This window comes from Stylophora pistillata, chromosome 9, assembly GCF_964205215.1.
Source record: "Stylophora pistillata chromosome 9, jaStyPist1.2, whole genome shotgun sequence".
Taxonomy (NCBI): Eukaryota; Metazoa; Cnidaria; class Anthozoa; order Scleractinia; family Pocilloporidae; genus Stylophora; species Stylophora pistillata.
The window spans coordinates 28225697-28246242 of NC_142527.1; the positions used below are offsets into that span (position 1 = coordinate 28225697).

The 20546-nt window shown below is 38.7% G+C and overlaps 2 protein-coding genes across 3 annotated transcripts; both read right to left on the bottom strand.

Moving 5' to 3' along the window:
• Positions 1-41: 41 nt before the first annotated feature.
• LOC111341751 (uncharacterized) lies at positions 42-8297 on the bottom strand. 2 transcript variants are annotated; one of them, XM_022948748.2, is made up of 6 exons: positions 7934-8297; positions 3653-4054; positions 2762-2833; positions 1820-1867; positions 1313-1360; positions 42-612 (listed from the first exon to the last, which is right to left on the bottom strand). In XM_022948748.2, the coding sequence occupies exons 1-6, from the start codon at positions 7980-7982 to the stop codon at positions 368-370; spliced, it is 864 nt and encodes a 287-aa protein (XP_022804483.1). In that variant the 5' UTR covers positions 7983-8297; the 3' UTR covers positions 42-367. The 2 variants fall into 2 exon arrangements, with proteins under 2 accessions (XP_022804483.1, XP_088588810.1); XM_088732684.1 differs by lacking the exon at positions 7934-8297 and adding an exon at positions 7428-7564.
• A 132-nt stretch (positions 8298-8429) lies between these two features.
• Positions 8430-12633, bottom strand: LOC148724168 (uncharacterized). The gene is made up of 4 exons (XM_022948746.2): positions 11871-12633; positions 10460-10846; positions 9687-9968; positions 8430-9403 (listed from the first exon to the last, which is right to left on the bottom strand). Exons 1-4 carry the CDS (start codon positions 11923-11925, stop codon positions 9189-9191), a joined length of 939 nt encoding a protein of 312 aa, XP_022804481.1. The 5' UTR covers positions 11926-12633; the 3' UTR covers positions 8430-9188.
• Between the last annotated feature and the right edge of the window lie 7913 nt (positions 12634-20546).

A 20546-nucleotide genomic window follows, 5' to 3' on the forward strand; every position in this document is an offset into this window, starting at 1 on the left:
TTCGAAGCAAGTAAATTAAATGAACTTTCACAAGCGCCCCACTCTTTTAACAAGCCGTTTATTATTTTGAGAAAGTATATTTCCTAAAAGTAGGTTATACCTCAACATCACAACCTATCTGGCTATCTTTATTCCCATGGCTCAATCAGTTAGGAAATGTGATATTTCCCCATAAATTTTTGATGGACAAAATTTTTCTTCAATTACTCAAAGAGTAACGGCATTACTAGGACATTGAAAATAATACAGTGCAGTACGAAAGAAAACAGCAGCATCTTTCTCTGCATTAGTGTTTCAGGTCATTCAGTTGTCTGATTGAGTTGGCGCGCGCTTCAGTGAGAGCCATTTAGTCGTTATTAAGTTCTTCTTAAATGCGAGCGATTTGTTCGTTATCAGGTGCTTCTTCATTGAGAGGTATTTTCTCGATCTCATTATCTGGTCCTTCTTTAGCGTGAGCCAGCATTTGTCCGTTAGTAGCCCTTTCACGGCGAGATTTATAGATAATACAAGAAACAAAAACTCCTACGAGTATCAAAATCCCTACTACAATCACTGCTATCCCCCACCATGGAAGGCCATTTTTTTGTGAAGCATCTGGTGAACTGCTAGGACCTGGAAAATAATAATAAAAAGATACGATATTTACTGTTGTGAGTGAGCTAGCAGGCGAGGTTGATAAATAAGAAGAAGGTAGGCAAGAAAAGGGGAAAAAGATTAGGACAGAACTCCTTACTAGGGCTACCTCTACTGTTGTAGACGCCTTAGTTGAAAGAAAAATGCGACGAAGTAACTTCACGGGATTGGCAAAGTTTCAGTCACAGCAAATTATGCAAAAAATCTAGAAAGATTTAAGCTCAAATCTCGTTTAACGTTTAAAGCGACATATCAATGACTGCAACCATCATGTTGTATACAAACTTCGCTAACTTTAAAACACGTCCTCTAGTGATACCTGCGAAAGTATTCAGTATAATTTCCGGTAAGATTTTCGCGGACAATCTGATCGATTTCTCTTACATTGTGTGCTGAGACTGAAACTTTTCATCTCAAGCAAATCTCCGTCGCACGGCCCAAACAAACATAGCGAGTAACTGAGCTATTAGTATTTGTCCGTGTTACAACACACGAAAGGACTCTAAAGTACACTTCACTCTGATTGGGCAGAAAAACACAAAGATTTTCTGGCACCAATCAGAGGGCAGAACGACTGCGACCGTTTGGAACTAGTCTTGTAAGACAATGTCCCCAGGGGCTCTTCATGCCCTAACTTGAAATCGACCCACAGACCCTGGGTCTCCGAGGATGCGCTCACCTGGGCTCCTGCTGGGGCTGTGGACCTGACTTGTACTTAGCCTGGTTTCTGTGGAGTTATGTAAAAAATCAATGACAATATATCAAATTGTGTATTTCATGTATCAATTCAGAAGATTAGTAAAAGATGTAAAGCGGGATTTTTTAATTCATGGCAGATATTGTGTAGAATAAAAAATGCAGGGCAACCAAGGCCAGTGCCACTTCAGTCATCCCTTACGGCAAAATCATCATATGATTTGTCCATTACTTACGACTGGAGCTGTATGAAAATCCAACGCTAAGAATATTAAATTACATAACCGCATCTCTACTAATACGAAATCCAAGGGTATGAAGTTCAATACTGTCGAGACAAGCCTTCAACTGAGTTTGAAGGATACCGGCTGTTTTTTTTGTTGCGCTATATCTTTTTTAAATCATAAAGCAATTTTTCTTTTTAATATTTAGGTGAATCTTCCAAGATACTCTCTGGTAATGGTGACTACTCCCCCCTGGCAACGCTCACCTGGGCTACTGCTGGGGCTGTAGGCCTGACTTGGACTTGGCCTGATTTCTGTGGAGTTATCGAAAAAAATCAATGACAATATATCAAATTGTGTATTTCATGTATCAGTTCAGAAGATTAGTAAAAGATGTAAAGCAGGATTTCTTGATTCATGGCTGATATTGTGTAGCATAAAAAATGCAGGGCAACCAAGGCCAGTGCCACTTCCGTCATCCATTACGGCAAAATTATCACATGATTTGTCCATTACTTACGACTGGAGCTGTATGAAAATCCAACGCTAAGCATATTAAATAACATAACCGCATCTCTACTAATACGAAATCCAAGGGTATGAAGTTTAATACTGTCGAGACAAGCATTCAAGTGAGTTTGAAGGATACCGGCTGTTTTTTTTTTTGTTGCGCTATATCTTTCTTAAATCATAAAGCAATTTGGGGTGGGATGGATGGGTTCCCAGGGTATAGAAACCTACTATGGGACTTAGAGCCCTATTGTTTCTACACCTACCTTACGGTAAATCTTTAAATAGAAATAAATAGATAAATAAACAGAATAAAAAATGCAGGGCAGCCTAGGCCAATGCCACTTCCGTAACCCTTTACGGCAAAATTATCGCATGATTTGTACGACCTTTGCTTACGACTGGAGCTGTGTGAAAATCTAACGCTAAGCATATTTACATAATCGCATCTCTATAAATACGAAATCCAAGGGTATGAGGCTAGGTTCAATACTGTCAAGACAAGCATTCAAGTGGGTTTGAGTTCCAGCTCGTCGATCAGCGCAAAAGTTGAATTTTTTACGGATTGTAAGTGTTTTTTGTTTTCTGCAAAAGAGCGAGGGAAGTGATTGAGAAGAGATTTTGTTTATGCATATCCTGAACTTAATTTCTGCCTCAAAATGTTCTAATTACCGACTTACTCCCCCTGTAACGCTTACCTGAGCTACTGCTGGTGCTGTAGACCTGAGTCCACTGAGGGATAGGACTTGTCTTAGTTTCTGTAGAGTTATCTAAAAAGATAAATAATATTATTAAAAACTAGATCATTGGATAATGCAATTCAAGACTTTTTATTGGCTTAGGCATCATGGTATATCACCCAATATACCATAATCTACAAATATGGTAAGCGTACGTGTCAGCTTAAAATTAAAAGGGAGCTAAAAATTTAATAAAATTTAATAATTTAATTTAACGTTTTTAATAAAACAATTATTCTACTTGCGCTTCTTGGATATGAAATGATTATAGCCAACTTGGCGCTACGCGCCTCGTTGGCTATCTATCATCTCATATCCAACGCGCGCTCGTGGAGTAATTGTTAATTATTAAAAACTGGATAATTGGATAATGCAATTCAAGACTTTTTATTGGCTTAGCTATTATAGTATGATCTGGTATATGAGCCAATATACCATAATCTAATATCTGTACATTGTAACATCCAGTTTATTCTTACAAAATAAAGTCGAGAAGATTTCTCTAATATCTTGAGGGCGTTTTTTTAATAAAACAATTATTCCACTCGCGCTTGTTGGATATGAGATGATTATAGCCAACTTGGCACTACACGCCTCGTTGGCTATCTATCATCTCATATCCAACGCTCGCTCGTGGAATAATTGTTAATTATATCAAATTGTGCCGTTTTACGGCCAATGGTTGACCCATTGAGGCGCTCAACTCCTTATACCTGTTTCAAAGTCGAAAGATCTGCAAAAAACGACACTAGCGGTATTAACGGTACTTACTCAGATGGGCCACAGTAGCGGGAAATAAATGTATACTTTGATAATTTGAATGACACAGTCGTGAGATGCATTCCTTACCTTCTACTTTTACTTTTATCACTTTTAAGTATCTCCAGTCTCCCTCATCATCTTTAAAACTGAAACTTTTAAAATGAACCACGACTGCGTAACATCCACTATCATTGACATTGGCTTTGAAAATCTTCACTAGCAACAAATGAGTTTGGTTACCCCCCCGAAACTCTATCTTCCGCTTATCACATTTATCCTTCAATGGGCCAGAACAAATGCCATTTGATTGATTTTTTGTCATGTGGGCAAATTGGAAAGTATCTTTCTCAGCACGATAGACTCGGAAGTCTTTATCATTCTCGTTCTTTGATCTGTTAAAAAAGAGGCTTGCGTCCACTCCAGAATTGACTTTAACTGTATCCCATTCTGTAGAATTAGGGCAGACATCTCCTGAAGTTGCCAGTGTAGCTGAAAAATTCGAATACAAAAGGACTGATTTTAAAACTACTCATTGATATTTTCTTACGTTAAAATTTGATCTCATTCAGTCCACGGTGTATTGGTGTAACACTCTTGCTCTTTAAAATATACAAACAGTTCACCACCTCTTCTATCAGTCATTCAAATGTCAACGATCTACATCAATCGAAAACGCTTTTCACTTAGTATTCTGGTTTCTGGAGGAATTTGAACAAATATCCACTGCGAAGGGAACAGATAGCTGTACGTTTACACGCAAAGCGGCTATTCTGAACTCCCGCTTTAATTTGACCATAATACAATTCGAATATGTGCACGATCCTTCGCAGTAAAGCACAATTTAAGCAATAGTGAAAATCAGACCAGAAAAAAATTCAGGCCTGTACGGGATTCGAACCATTGACCTCTGCGATACTAGTGCAGCGCTCTACCAATTGAGCTAACAAGCCAACTGGGAGCAGGCCATCAAATTAATTCGACATAAACCCGTAGATGATAAATCAAACAACAAACATATGAAATACATATATATGAACTGCGGTTATGGAACGTATATGTGCACGATCCTTCGCAGTAAAGCACTATTTAAGCAATAGTGAAAATCAGACCAGAAAAAAATTCAGGCCTGTACGGGATTCGAACCACTGACCTCTGCGATACTAGTGCAGCGCTCTACCAATTGAGCTAACAAGCCAACTGGGAGCAGGCCATCAAATTAATTCGACATAAACCCGTAGATGATAAATCAAACAACAAACATATGAAATACATATATATGAACTGCGGTTATGAAACGTATATGTGCACGATACTTCGCAGTAAAGCACTATTTAAGCAATAGTGAAAATCAGACCTGAAAAAAATTCAGGCCTGTACGGGATTCGAACCACTGTCCTCTGCGATACTAGTGCAGCGCTCTACCAATTGAGCTAACAAGCCAACTGGGTGCAGGCCATCAAATTAATTCGACATAAACCCGTAGATGATAAATCAAACAACAAACATATGAAATACATATATATGAACTGCGGTTATGAAACGTATATGTGCACGATCCTTCGCAGTAAAGCACTATTTAAGCAATAGTGAAAATCAGACCTGAAAAAAATTCAGGCCTGTACGGGCCTGTGCACTAGTATCGCAGAGGTCAGTGGTTCGAATCCCGTACAAGCCTGAATTTTTTTCAGGTCTGATTTTCACTATTGCTTAAATAGTGCTTTACTGCGAAGAATCGTGCACATATACGTTTCATAACCGCAGTTCATATATATGTATTTCAAATGTTTGTTGTTTGATTTATCATCTACGGGTTTATGTCGAATTAATTTGATGGCCTGCTCCCCGTTGGCTTGTTAGCTCAATTGGTAGAGCGCTGCACTAGTATCGCAGAGGTCAGTGGTTCGAATCCCGTACAGGCCTGAATTTTTTTCAGGTCTGATTTTCACTATTGCTTAAATAGTGCTTTACTGCGAAGTATCGTGCTCATATACGTTTCATAACCGCAGTTCATATATATGTATTTCATATGTTTGTTGTTTGATAATACAATTCATAGCACGTGATAATTATTTTTATTTTTACGGATGTCGTGGAAAGTTTGCACGTGCTCAGAATAAAGTTTTCTTGTTTCGGTATATTTAATAGTTGATCGAGTAAACAATTATTTCGTGTCGCTAACGCTGATTTGTGGAATGTCAAAGGAAGTATTAACCAGCATTGTGTAATAGAGCCTTCACAAACAATAATGTATTTAATCAAATAGTCGCTAGTAAAACCGCAGGCATAGATTAACACTATGATTGTCAAACAAACCGATGTAACAGGAAATTAGTGGTCACGAATCATTGAAGAATGTGTAAAAAAAACTGGAACTTTGTCAAGTTAGCTTAAATTATCTTACCACCCCGGACTTACTCTGGGTGTGTATATCCGTAGCTAATAAAACGTAACATTTTTGTAACTCTTGGCAGATGGGATTGAGATAGATCGCAGAACTAAACGTGTAATGTTGGATTGTGAAGAATTAAGTCAAGTTAACCGAAAGTCTACAGTCCAAGTCTGTAGAACCAGCGTGTGCAGAGTTTCTTCCTAACGTGAGTAGTTCTGCGAAAACGGAAATCAATGTCGGTAACAAGAACGATGAAATGAGGAAAACTATAACAAACAGTTGGCCATCTTCATTCACAAATGGTTTCAAGAAAAACCTTTGTCATTACTGATATATCAATAAGTTTCATCAGTCTTTAAAACACGCTTACTACAAAACTAGTTTCGTCCACAGACCTCTTCAGTTGTATGCGATGTTTCGTTTCGTTTCTTTGTTTCGTTAGAAATTTAAAATCTCAGACCACGTCATATAACGTTGCACGAGCATATAACGTTGCACAAGCAATAACCTGGTATCTAGTTGCACAACAACGACGCTAAAGTAAAACTGATAAAACAAAAACACCAAAGTAGAAAAACAAAGAAAAACAAACTTAAAAACTTACAAAAAACAAAACAAAAACAAACAAACAAAAAAAAACAAAAACAAAAACAAAACAAAACAAAAACAAACAAAAAAATAAACTGACAAAAAAAAACACCAATAACAATAAAATCAATATTCCACAATAACTACACTAACAACACAAATAACAATGATAACAATAGATAGAAAATTAAATAAATTAATTACAACAGACTTGAACTCAGTTTCACTGTGCAATAGTCACATGATGAAATGTTTCCTAGCCTTATTCACGATTGTGTGACAACAGCCCTAGGGATCCTGAAATTCCACTCGCTCTTCGTGTTTATCAGTTGATCTTGTTGAACCTTATTGATCTGGACTGACTCTGCGATCTGTCTTTTGTTTTGTTTCCGAGAAAATCAAGAAGCTGATTGACAGTTAGGAACTGGTCTTATTTATCCCTTAGGAAGGGAGGGGGCTCGAGGAGTCATGGTTGTGTCACGATAAATTCTGATCCCCTCCAAGGCTCTGTAACAGTTCATGATTGGCAGTCGGTTTTCTATAGCCCCCCCCCTCCCCCACGCTTTGTACTCTATTTACGACGATTGATTCCAACTCCGTTCCCCCTGAAAACCATTTCATCCCTTCCGAAACCCTTTACACCCCCCCCCCCTCCTCCCTTGCCGATATATAATAGGGAGCTTTAGTAACGACGACGGCGACGGTAACGAGAACGGCAGAAAACATTAGGCTTAATGAACAAAAACAATCGCCCTGCACGTGCGTTTAACATTTTGGTACATTTCTTTGCCGTTCTCGGCAAAACAACAACGTGAAATAACCAAACTTTAGGTTTTCTCGAGAACGTGAGCGCATGACGGTTAATTTTTCTATCTTTCACCTTACTTTAACGCCGTTCGCAATGATATAGTCCCTGAATAGTTCGCCAGCATTTTCCAAGTGAGACACATCGGAATAACCTCGAAAGAGTTACAAAATCCAAAAGTTATATTTCGACACGACGTTTTCGTTGCCGTCGCCGTCGTCGTTGCTAAACTCCCTAATGACTGGTCCCTAGAGAGGCATACTAATTGCCGTAAATGTATGCATGACTTCGTTCATTGAAAATCCCAGTAATTTCACACAGTGAGACCTAATTACTGTTTCCTTCATAACTCTTGCATAAACGATATCTGATCCTCTAAAGTGCACTTCACATAAAAATATATGGTTTACTGAAAGATGAAACATTGCTTTGGCGTAAGATATTACACATAATGCGCATTACAAAATGATTACTTTCGGTTTCCAGTTTCTAGTTCAATAAATACTTAGAAATGGCGAGTTTTTTCATCATCTCGAAAGCAAAACATCTGGAAAATGTATGTTTTGAGCATTAACAGTGAACTAACCTTGAATCAGTGTCAAAATACAAACCAAACTGCATAAGAGAAAGTTCATGTCCACCGGCTACGTTGAGAGTAATCCCGTGGAAAACATGTCGAGCGTGGCGCTGCGTCATATTGATGTACCTTACTCGAGATCTATTTTTGGCTACAAACAATACGGCTTTTTTTTTTTTCTAGGAAAAAAGGAAAGTAATTCTATCCGAGCGGGAAAAGCGATAACCTTGAAATTCGAGAAGGAGCGTTGTATACTCTAAAAACTGTCAACATGGAATCAGCGCTAGGGCATGTCTTTGTCGATCTAGAACTGAAGGAGCCGAAATAAGCGCTTGCTTTTTTCACGATACTTTTTACCGTCTTCAGTACATATCCTCGTGTTTTCAGTTTAGAGTGAGGTTGCAATAGCACCACAATTTCTCAGCCACCTCTTAACGCTCAGTAAATGCACATAACGGCAATAACAAGGGTAGAGCTTGTGTGATCTCGCTTGTAAGCCCGAGGCTCATGTTGAAAGTGTCTGAATTTATTAATGGAAGGCCATACCATTTCTCAGCCCTTGAGTTATGAAGTTTTTAACAAAAACTGAACAAAAAAATTAACTAAATGAATGAAAGTTTGAATAACTGTTATATTCTAAAGTGGAAAAACTTCGAACGTTTTGGCGGGTCATTGTAAATTGAATTTCACTGTCTCTCGAAATAGCTCTCAGTAATGTAAGGAATGTATGAATAGAAACGTAGAAACACAAGAACCGAATGGAGAACGTTTAAATTTGGAACTACCTCTCTCCTGACTTCATTTACATGTTTCAATTTCAAAATTCCAAGATTTCAGACTTTCTGACCTACCAACGAGCTTTTGGGTGGTGATCTAGAAATTTGGAAACAGTAAGACAACCGCCTCTGTGGTTTCTTCAAAAATTGAAGGGAAAAAACTCGATATTTCATCATATTTAGTGTTCATTGGCTCCAGATAACAACACTTCTGTAAGAGAGCACAAAAATTCAAAACAGTCAAATTTGGCTTCTTATACAATTATGTGCAGCTATCTCTGCTTATTCATACTTTTCAAATTCTTCTACAGGTGTATTTTAACTTTTAACGAATGGCTATTTCTTAGTCAGTACACGGAGACATTCTAAATCAGATGAGTAAAACATGGCCTGTATATATATGTATATATCTACATGTCTACAGTATATGTCTGTTTTATTTTTCTTAGAGATACAGTAGTCTACATTAAGTAAGAGCCTAGCTCTGGCTACAGCTCAGTGATAGGACTAAAAGGTTCATAGGATCCTTTTAAGCCAATTTTCTTCTTATAACGTATCTCCGTTTGGCAACATCTTCGAGAGCGACACAGCATTTTTGTGAGTGTTATCAAAACGAGTATAGTAAGTACTCCAGAAATGGTTACTAAGCAGATGATCCACACAGGACTAGTAGCCTTTGATACTCCTGGATGCGATTCAGGAACTGGAAAAGAAAGGAGAGATGTAATCTATAGATAGTTAAAAGATGAACGCCACATTTAAAATCAACTCCACTGAGTGAATTATGTCAGGTTGCTTTTTTTAGAGAAACTTATATCGGTAGATGTTTCGCAACTTATAAAAAAAATACTTACCCCTTTACACATCCTTATTTTATGGAAAAAAAATCAGTTCTCAGTTGCCTGAGATCAGCAAGGTGTGAAGACATGCATTCTCTACCATTAAACCACCTCGAAGGTGGGTTCACCTAAATTAATCAACTTTACCTCTCTGCGTTGTTGGGAACTCGAGAATGTCTGAATCATCAACTCTGACAGTGATTTCCGCGTTGTCTTTGCCTGCTTGGTTATGAGCTTCACACAGGTAAACTCCACTGTCACTTTTCTTTATAGAATTGAAATAAAGAGCTTGGTTTCCAATAATTTTCCTCTGTTTTTTCCATAATATGTTTGGTGTGGGAAATCCACTTGCATAGCATCTAATCATTAGTGGATCCCCATTTTTCACGGTGATGTTTCTTTGTTGTGGAGAGTTGATTTTGGGTGGATCTGATAGATAGAGATACAAAAACCGTCCGGATTACTTATGATTAATTTGTGTCTTCCTTGATCAAACAAAGTACTAAATAAAGCGTTGCCTATAGTCAGTGAGTGTAAACTAGATCTATTGCAATACTTTGGGGTGCCTTTGCATCATTTCCTGTATTTATGCACTTCCTTCCCCCTCTAGTGGTTCAACATGGTGACACAGAGTCAAAAAGGTCCTGGGATATTGGGTCCACCTATTGAATAACGAGACACATCGCGCTGAAGGGTTTTTTTTTTTTTTTTTATCAAAGCCAAGATGAAAGTAACGATGACTAAATTTTTCCTAAATTTAGCCCTAACTTTTGACTTGTTCCCATGACAAATTTGATGATGATTAAAGGTGTAAAACATTACAGATTTATCTATTATATGTGTGAACTTTTTATTCTCTCTTTTATGTTTGAAGATGATGGATCATGATTCAGTGTGTGCGACAGTCGAGGACTTATTACCTTCAAGATGAAGCTTGACACTATCCGATAAGGGGGCTCGACTCAGGCCAAACTCAACTTGAACGCCATATTCGTTTTCGTCGCTTTTACCCAAATCGTGTAGAGTAAATTCCACTTGCAGGAGAGACATGTCGAAGTTACAGCTTATCTTTTTCTCATAGTTTTCTCTTATCTTTTGTCCGCCGGTTTTGTTGATGACCAGAAGTTTTTTCTTGAGGAATCCAGGATACTTCCAAACACCGAAAACCACCTCGATTATGGAAGTATTCCATGCCTCTCCGGGACGCAGCTCGAACTTCCAGCTTAAAGTGGCATTTCCTTTACCCTTGCCAATCAGTGGATTATCCGGGGAAGACACAATCTTTGGAAGCCTCAAATCACAGAATACTACATTGTATATGTTGGAAGAAAGAGTCCTGATTTAGGTAGGTAAGTTATAGCCTGCAGCGTGTGCGAAATATTGAATAAGCCTCTGAAACGGTCACCTGAAAGGAAAACGTAAACTACCCGCAAACCAAGTGCATTACGAACCAACTACGACAGCCGGAGTGGTTGGCGATATGAGCATTCTTCCATGATTGAGTGCAAACTATTGCCTCTTATAGGATTTATCGCTTATAGGGGTCAGTTTAAGGACAAATTTTACAAGTGCTGGGAAGGGGGTTCGTGTTATGATTACATTATGAAACCTCCGTGAGATTTGAGCGACGTCGCTCATTTTGGAGCTATCAAGTGCCCTTATTCTAGTTGTCAGCCGATCTGTTTAGTCTCAAAATATGGAGCAGTAAATTACAATACACTTTTCTGAGAATGTGACCTTTCTAGCCTGTTGGGCATGTTAATCTCGATAACACCGCGTTGTTTACCACATTAGACTACGCGGAACCCATCTCTACAGAAGATATTTATGTGAATAAAACCCAGTGTATGGGTTTTCTAAGACAGTTTGTTTGAATGTCGATGCAATTATTTTTTTATAGCTGCGCAGATTTCAGCATTTAGGCCTTGTGCTGAAGGCTCGTCAAAGGCATCTGCCCTCGCAAGCTATTAGTCCACAATGACGCCGTGCCTTCAGCCGATTCGCTTCGTTTGTTGTTATTATGCAAACCAGTTTCAGTTTCCGCATCCAGTTCTTTCGCTTCACACAGCTCTACCAAATGCATCTATACTCAGTGTTTCTTGATTATCATTAAATAATCGACAGTTCAGCACCACAATTAATTACTAGAAACCAAACATCTTAAGTAGTTTATCGATAATAAACAATTGGGCACTACGCCATAATTTCTGAGATGGATATTCCGCCTTTCGGTTTGGTCTCACGTTAGCATCGAAAGTTCTAATGCCTTACAGCAACAATATCCCAAAACCCAGAATTCGAAGAGCTGAAAGATTTTGTAGTTTGACTCACCTGAGGTTAATAGAAACGCAAGAGAACAAACTGAAAGGACCGATGATGTCTTCATATTTTTGAACGATGTCGTCAACACAGCTCGTTTGAATCAGGCTTTGTCTATGTCACGCGAGGGTTCCAAAGAAAACCTATGCGGGAACTTTCCAAACTAGCTCAGCCCCCTAACAAAAGTGAGATCTAATAATAGCCTTGATCAATCTATTTTCATGATCATGACAGTCACTCTAACTCGTTCGATAGATTCCTTAAAAAGGAAAGGGCATAGGGATTTGACATGGCTGATTTCTTTTATAATTAACGTTGTTTTTATCAACAGCCAATCATAAGAGTAGCACAGCTAACTGACCAATGAGCGAGCCTCCAAAAGAGACAGAAAAAAAACAGGAAGCAAAAAAAAGCAAGCGTGAAGAAAACGAGGCCACAAACTTGTTCTTATAGTAAATCCATACCTCTCCTTAGCTTATTCAAGCGTTTGCCCTGAGTAAAGACGCACCTTCTATAAGTTTTGCGACACTTCAGATTTAGGATTAAAATATATTCTTAGAGAAGACACCTTAATAGAGCACGTGGTGCAAATGTGCATTAGGACATCAACCTGATGATCCTAGCTTTGATATCAATAAGTGATCCTAACTTGGTCGTGTCATCGTCATAGGCAATGTGTTTCGATAGCGATCATCATGGTGACATTCGATCCGATTTAAGGCACCATAACAATACTTGGCCAATCAAAAGAAGTGCTTTTAACGGCTCTAGTCCTCTCACTGTCAAGCCAGATCATGCTCGAAAATTCGAGCACTATCCTTTTGAGCGCACCTCTGGTCTGAAAACATAGCATAACGTCCAAAATTATGCTCACGATTTTGCTAAATGCTCCATTTGATAACTCAATTTTTAAAGTGTTTAAACGCCATTCAAAGGGTTCCTCCCTTCCTCTCCTCCCCTCCACTTATTCACGGCTCCAGCTCTCCAGCTGAAGCGGGTACAGAAAATACATCATTGGCTACAAGCCATTTTGTTGGTCTTCTTTGTTTTAAATCTCTCTCAAGATAATTTAGTGCATGCTGCAGCTCTGGGAGCAAAAAGATTGCATTATTTCATAAGTAGTTATGGAATTAGTTTAATGATTTACCAAAACAGGGTTGCGATCTCAGTTTATTCAGGTGTTATTTATAGCTACAGATGATTGCTAAGGTAAATAAACAGCAAAACAGAGTAACTGACACTTAGGGAGGGGAGAATTTTTTGAAAAGTTCAGATGGTTTAGAGCTAGCCATTTACAACGAGCTTCCTGTGTTACCTCGAGTAGGCCTTTTAAGGCTGTAATCATGCAAAAAATAAGTAGGCTGATTAAAAGAAAAGGGAGAAAAAGAGGGGAAAAAGCATTCACCTGAAAGAGGGGCAGCAGGATACTTAGCGGAAAAGAAACCTTCAGTTTTAATTATAATTTCTATACACTCTAAGAATAATTTACGTCATCAGGTAATAATTTCTCTTACAACACAATTTCGACGTCCGACTAACATGAAAATTTGTAAACCTACCAGCCTGAGAGTGTTATATCAAAACTCTTGACTTGTTTGCTACGAAAAGTTTCCATTTCTCAAGTTTTGAGAATTAAACAGTCAACTAACCTTGAATCAGTGTTAAAGTACAAACCAGATTACATAAAAGAAACTTCATTTTGGCCGGCCACGTTGTGAATAATCCCGTGGAATACATGTCGAGTATATGGGACGCTACATCTTATTCAAATGCGTTACTCTTGGCCTATTTTTGGCTATGTTTACAGTCTGGCATTTTTTATTCTGGGAAAAAGGGAAAGTACTTCTATCGGTGCGTGAAGGTAATAACCCGTTGAAATTCCGAGAATGAGCTTTGTGTCCTTTATAAACAGGATCTGTTTGCGTCTTCAGCCCGCATGTTTTTAGTATGGCGTGAGGTTGCACTCTCAACAAACTTCTCGGCCGTTTCTTAATCCACGGTAAACTTATTGAAACTCACTTACTCTCCCCTTCGTTTTCGGTTATAACATTAAGAATGGCTCGTGGACTGAAGAGGTGAGAAACTTTACGACAAATCATTTTCTGTTTCCGAGAAGAAGCGAAAAGTGAGGTCAAACTAAAGTACTCTTGACCGAGAAGGAAACCAAGCTATACCAGACACAACACTCTTGGTTATTTTTGAGCATAAAATCCCACTCAACCTTTAATTGTTATAAGGAACTTGAGAACAAGAACCGAAGGAGATGCATATGCTTTAATGTGGAACTACCCCTTTCCCGATCTCAATTTCATCCTGCAATTCCAAATTTATGTGTTTTAATTTAGTTTTGAGTAATATTTATCATCATCATATGACCCGTACGGCCCCGTGCACGCAATCTCTTAGAAAACCATAGTGAAGCTGACGTATGAAGGGCCGAACGGGTTGACGTCAACCGACGCGGAAAAGGCCGTCCGGCCCTGAACTCGCATGGCTTTGTTGCTAAACCTTAGACGGGAAAAAAGAATGAAATTAAGGTTGCAAATTTCGATGAATTGCGAGTCTCAAAAAATCAAAGGGAATTTTTTTTAGAGTACAATCTTCTCATTTATCTCGGTTAATAAGTACATATTTTGCAATTTTCTAGCTCATCGATCGCTAAAACTTTCTTGATGAACACTGTGCTGTGCTTTTCTTTTGATTTGGAAAGAATTCCTACTCTCAGTGCATCAGTGATGAAAATAAGTTTTCATCCGCGTTGCAATGGACTCGAATGTTGGTCGCCTGGATGGCGCTTGGTCCCAGCACTGGAGCATCATATCATATCTGTGGGAATCAATTGATCTTACGGTTATTTTCAAGATAGAATCCAAATAAATTAAGTACTATCCCCTCGTTCTACTTTAGTGGTCGGCTTGCTTGAGCTTAGCCCAGAATCTCAGTAACTACAACCTTATACGGCTAAAAGCTGGGGAATTTCTGATTTGAGAAAAGATAGGTCCTATGCTAAATCATACAGACGTAAAAGATCTCAACTCCAAAATTATAAGATTTCAATTGATTTGGTTTTGCTCCTGATTAGTCAAACATGTAGCCAGAGTTTTTCTGAGCCAATCCAAAGTAAGCAAAATTGACGCAGCTATGGATTACGTTCGTCTCTGAGTTCAAGACTACCGCATATTTAAGGGTCAGTCTTCCTCAACCATCTATCAAAATAACGAGACGCTAAGTAAAAAAAATGCTCTAACGAAGATATTGTTCAGCCCAACAATGATAAAGTATTTGAACATGAGCTCCAACAACTGGAGTCTCAGGTATGAAAAAAAACCTAATTCTCCTTGTTGGTGGGACCTTCGACAACAATACTTACAGTGCAATGAATTTATATTCTTGGGAAGGATTAGAAGCACATTTTTAAATGCAAACCTTAGCTGAGGCCTATTGATGAGTGTGTGTGTAAAGATGAAATTCGGATCTACGTACCATTCTTGGCTCACACGTGACGTTCTTTTTAATCTGCGACCATCTTTCACGTACTTTAAAACGTCTGCTCCTTTCATTCCTGCGTATGGTTCTTCTCCTAGAAAGATGATAAACGTGCAAAGCTAGGGCTTCCTCTGGGGTCTGCAAACTAATGTTACTTTTATTTTCGCTTCTCTCAGGTTTAGAACGCTATTTCAATCAACAGAAAGTATTAAATTTAACCAAAGTTAAAATCATGTCAGGGGTTTAAATAGTTTTTTTCCATAAGTAGCTGCTGACGGTCCAACGGTTGTGCCCGAAAACGGGACCGAAAGGCGAAACCCAAACACAAGACAACCGCCAGTGAAAGGGCTTATGGGAAACTGTAAACAGCCGATGACTAGCTTTAATTGAAACTCCTGTACGTAATAAAAAATTTTCATCCCGTTTGGTAAGCTTTAAATCGAATCAGAAAATTTTGGTCGAAATAATTTTTTTTTTCTGTCGGAAAGCTCTAGATAAATTTGCACACGGACCAAATTTTCTCGGCTCGATTAGCTGTCAAATTTATCAAGGCATGGTATTGCGCTTTACGCTCCTCAGATCGATAAGTGAAAGGCACTGTCGGTGGTGACAGGGTGACAGTGGCTCACTTCTGGAAAAATCGAAATATCTCCAGATTGACTCCTTATAATAACTCCCCTCTTTCTGGGAAAATCCAGAACGATCATATTTTCTTTAATGAAGGTCTCTATGACAACACCTCATAATCAAGACTTAACATTTTAGCTTAGAAGTTATATTATCATCTCTGGATACTCTCCTGTTCAAAAATTGGAGAAGGGCCTGAGGCCAATATTGTTTTTCTCCCCAGGTCAGGGTACGTCGCACTGACAAACTCGCCTCAGTAAAATTGGTATCCAAAACAGTTCCTGTCTCCCACAAACGTTTAAATGGTCCTCTTACCAAGTGTAAATATCTCATACAGGACAATGCCATAACTCCACCTAAAAACAAAAGAGAGACCTGAAAGTACATTTACGAGATTTATCTAATGCATTTGGAAAACAGCGAATATTTATCCTGATGGTCACCAAGGGAGTTCTTTTGAAAAAAATTATTGCTAACAAGTATCATTTTCAGAAAAGCGCATCTTCTTTCCAATTAGCGAAGAGCTTTTGTAAACTTTCACCATCGCAAATATTTAAATTCAAGGACAATTTTTTGCTATTAAAGGTTATCAGGAAGCTGTAAAGCTCAAACAAACAAAGGGAAAACCAAATCTAATTTCTTAATTGTGAAATAGTTCATTATCACAACGTATTTAAAAAATGTACTGTACAATATATTTTTAGAAAAGCTACCGCATAATGAATGAGATAATGAAACCAAGAGACTGTTAACTACTCTCCTGATTAAACTTCTCTTTTCGACTTACACGTCACTTTTTGCGGAAAAAACTTGTCTTTCCAAGGATTCAACAGCCATCCACCGTAGTGGTTCAACTCCCTATGAAGTAACGCACAAATTCTCAGCACTTCTCGCTGGAAGCAGTTTTGAATTAAGTTTATCGTTCCTTTAGTCTTACTTACCTTCGACTTCCTGACATAAATTTGAGCTTCACCTACGTGTCTTGTCATCCCAAAGTCAGTGATTTTACAGCAAAGACCTTCTCCAACCAAAATGTTCCTCGCCGCCAAGTCCCGATGGACGAGCTAGGGAGTCAATATACACAGATATACAGATTTAACCCGGAGAGGGTTCCTGTAAAGACAAGTTCCTGTAATCAAGTCTTTGCGTTGGGCATGGTTGCCCATATTGCCCGAGCCAGAGGCTCATATAATCGCAAGACAACACCCACCCATCCCACCCCAGGGGAGGACATCCATCACACAGTAGGCTGGTTGTTTCATGAATTTTTAAAGTTCATATTTTATATTTGCAAACACACGTCCTTTTCATCGGCGATGTTGGTTGATGGTGATGTTACCCATTAGTTCATGTTTTATCCATGTCTAGAGAAGCTCCAGCCTTAAGTATCAATAAGTATCAACGATTTACGTGAATCATATTGATTAATAATTATACCATTTTTCAGAAAAGGATGGCACTAATAGGTAATAAACTTGTGGCTCTCTATCTGAAATTATAACAGAAATAAGACTAACTTCGTGTACTAATGTAAATAAAAAAGTGGGAGCTTATGATGAATTGAATACTTATGCGTTATCGACCCAGCTTTTTCTGTCAAGATGGCTGGATATTGACCGAATTCCTCTTTTTGTGTCTTTTTATGGACCGGGACGAAATCGAGGTCCATAAAAACGCAAATAAAGAACGAGGATGAAAGCGGGTGATCCCGAATGGGTATAAGATGGGACCATTTTGCCCACTCGGGTAACCAATCAGAACATAGTATTCGCTTTACTGTTGCCCACGAGCACTGCCGGCTGTATACTTCTAAACTACCAAATTACGATTTTGGGTTGATGAACATAATGAGGACATAAGAAAAGCCTTAAAATTTGTCAGAGCTCAAATAAATATCCATCAAAGTATTAAACAAAGAAACTCATTACTTTGACTGCAATTAAGGCTCAACGGAATCAACACGATTGCATGAAGTCTTTCTAATAGCCCATTTCCGAATTACCCTTAGCCTCTTTTTCAAAACGAGGCCTGGTGCTCAACCATTCTTGTGAAAATAAGTTTCATTTGCATGTGAATGAAAACTTATAATCATAAGAAAGGACGAGCACCAGGACTCGTTTTGAAAATGAGGCCAAGTGTAATTCGGAAATGGGCTATTGAAATGTCTGTGGCATCGCGATACCTAATCGTCGACTTCAGTCAATGCAGTATGGGGCGACGTGTTCACCCTTCAAGGGAGGTTATTCATCTTGGAGGCGAGGTGACTTCAGGTGAGATGGTACCTGGGAGACTTGTTTACTTTTTCATTTTAATTTTTTTGGTCTCCATGCATTCAAAAAGAAATTAGCTGTTTAATAGCAAGAGAACTAAAAAAAAACCTTAAGTACAAAGCACGTGTATGAGTAGGGTGTAAGTATTACTTCATTGTGACAAAAATTGGAAAAAAAATTAATTGAAATAGCATACCTCCTGAGCCGATATAAACGCCATTCCCAGTGCAATATCGTAGGCGAATTTGCAAAGCTGTTCTGTTGAAATTTTCCGTGGAGCGTCCTCTGTCTCTTCTCTCGTTTTCTTCATAAATTCAAGGAGATTGCCATGAGGGACAAACTCCAAGATAACAAGGGGTGGCCCTAAATATGTAAAGAACTTAACTTTTAGTGATGGTCAAATCAACAGTGGTCTAAAGGAGGCAAAGGTGGCAGTGGTTCTGACCCTTCTAATCAAAAGAACCGTTCACTGAGCTGGGAGAGAAACTGTGATTTCTCTCAATCTAAATCTTGAATTCCTAAAGTAGGATGCGGCTACAAGTGAATGAAAAGCGTTCAAAGGATTAAACATTAAAATCGAGTATGCATTTGGTCCATTTTTATACTAAAGAGAAAGACTGACAGTTCGTTTTTTTTAAGATTTGATATTTACTATAAAATAAATCAAACATACTAAATTCGCGTTTTCCATATCGAAAGACATCTTTAGTCAAACAGCCCAATAATTGTATCACGTTAGGATGAGGTTCAGCTTGAAGTTTCTTCAGCAAGCTCAGCTCATACCGCAAATCCTGCAAGTCCGACACGGAGCATTTTTCTACAACAAAGGTTATAGATACCATAAATATGTGAGGTATATTTCAAAACATATAACTTTACGATAACGTGGTAGCAAGAATTCCTTTTCCTAAAGCGTTTCTCTCGAAGTTTTAACATTAATCACTCACGCACAAGTAAATTTAAATGTTCATTTAACATCTTTCTTACGACTAAAACGTACCATGTTTCATTTAAGGTTACATCTATTATGACAATACATCAGCATTTAGAAGTGCCTCGCTGAGATATACACGCAGCTAAATGAATTTAATAAAGACTTGTTTCACTGGCCTTAAATGGTAACACAGTTTTGGCAGGAATAATCAAAATGAAAACTGCATAATAGGTGTGCTCAATTAAGCGTAGAAGAAGGTATCTTCTCTCTATGTAGCTTTTAAGTTGTTGCGATTAAAATACAAGAAAATAATTTCTAACGCATCAATAACTAAATTGTTCTAGGTTTTGAGAGCATTCACGAGGCTAGAGTTGTTTTGGCTGGTCTTCAAGCAACTCTTTCGCGTCGCTGGGTCTTCCCCGTGCTTCGAAACGTATCAGAAAAACGCTGACCCATGAACCGATGTTTGAATTTATTATATAGCCAGCAGCGCCCACGGGCAGATGAAGCGGATCCTGTGTTCTGATTGGCTAGCCAAGCGGGCAAGATAGGCCCATCTTGCCCACTCGGGGTTGCTCGGTTTGATACTTACTTTTCAACATTTTAACAGCTACTTCTGACCAGCCTTGAGTATGACCCACATCCTTAGCCTCACCCCTCCACACCTGACCGAACTCTCCTCCGCCGATTTTGTCAAACAGTTTCAAGTTTTCGCAGGGTACTTCCCAGTCGTTGCTACTCTGTACTGTCATGTATGGTGACTCACCACTGAAAATAGAAGGTAATAAGGAGTTTGGATTTCCTGGGGTCTTATAGGAGGCTGTTAAGCAATTATCACCTTGGGAGCAGAGGTTGCTGTGCAGACCTTCCAGTACGACGCTTCCCTTGGAATCACAAGGTAAAGATGAATTTGCATATCTTGGGATCTTATAAAAAGCATCTGTGCATCTCTCATACTGATGACTTTGCTGCTCTTGAAAAGTTGTCAGAAGAGGAGTGCATCCACTCGATTGATCGATAAGATCATTGTCTGTGCTTCTGTTTTCATGGGAGCGAAAGTTGATGTGTGGAAGTTCCTGTGCAACCTTTTCCTCGGAATCAGAGGGAACAGATAAATTTACAGGTCTTGGTATCTTATAGTGAGCAACTTTGCATCTCTCATTCTGATGACTTTGCTGTTCTTGAAGAGTTGTCAGAAGAAGGGTGCGGCCACTCAATTGGACAACAAGTTCGATGTTTGCTGAATGTGGAACCAAGGCTTTATCTTGTCTTACTTGGTCAGAGAACTGAGAGTTTGACATCGTTTTAGCATTATTGAGGACGTTTTCCTCTGGTTCAAGCAGAGGGTGATCGCATTGCAAGGTCTGTTGC

Coding starts and splice junctions, on each gene's coding strand:
- LOC111341751 (XM_022948748.2), bottom strand. CDS start 7,982: ATGAACTTTCTCTTATGCAGTTTGGTTTGTATTTTGACACTGATTCAA. Junction 1,868..2,761: donor CAGCACCAGCAGTAGCTCAG/GTAAGCGTTACA, acceptor ATAACTCCACAG/AAATCAGGCCAAGTCCAAGT. Junction 1,361..1,819: donor CAGCCCCAGCAGTAGCCCAG/GTGAGCGTTGCC, acceptor ATAACTCCACAG/AAACCAGGCTAAGTACAAGT.
- LOC148724168 (XM_022948746.2), bottom strand. CDS start 11,925: ATGAAGACATCATCGGTCCTTTCAGTTTGTTCTCTTGCGTTTCTATTA. Junction 10,847..11,870: donor TGCGTTTCTATTAACCTCAG/GTGAGTCAAACT, acceptor TATACAATGTAG/TATTCTGTGATTTGAGGCTT. Junction 9,404..9,686: donor GTTCCCAACAACGCAGAGAG/GTAAAGTTGATT, acceptor TTTCTTTTCCAG/TTCCTGAATCGCATCCAGGA.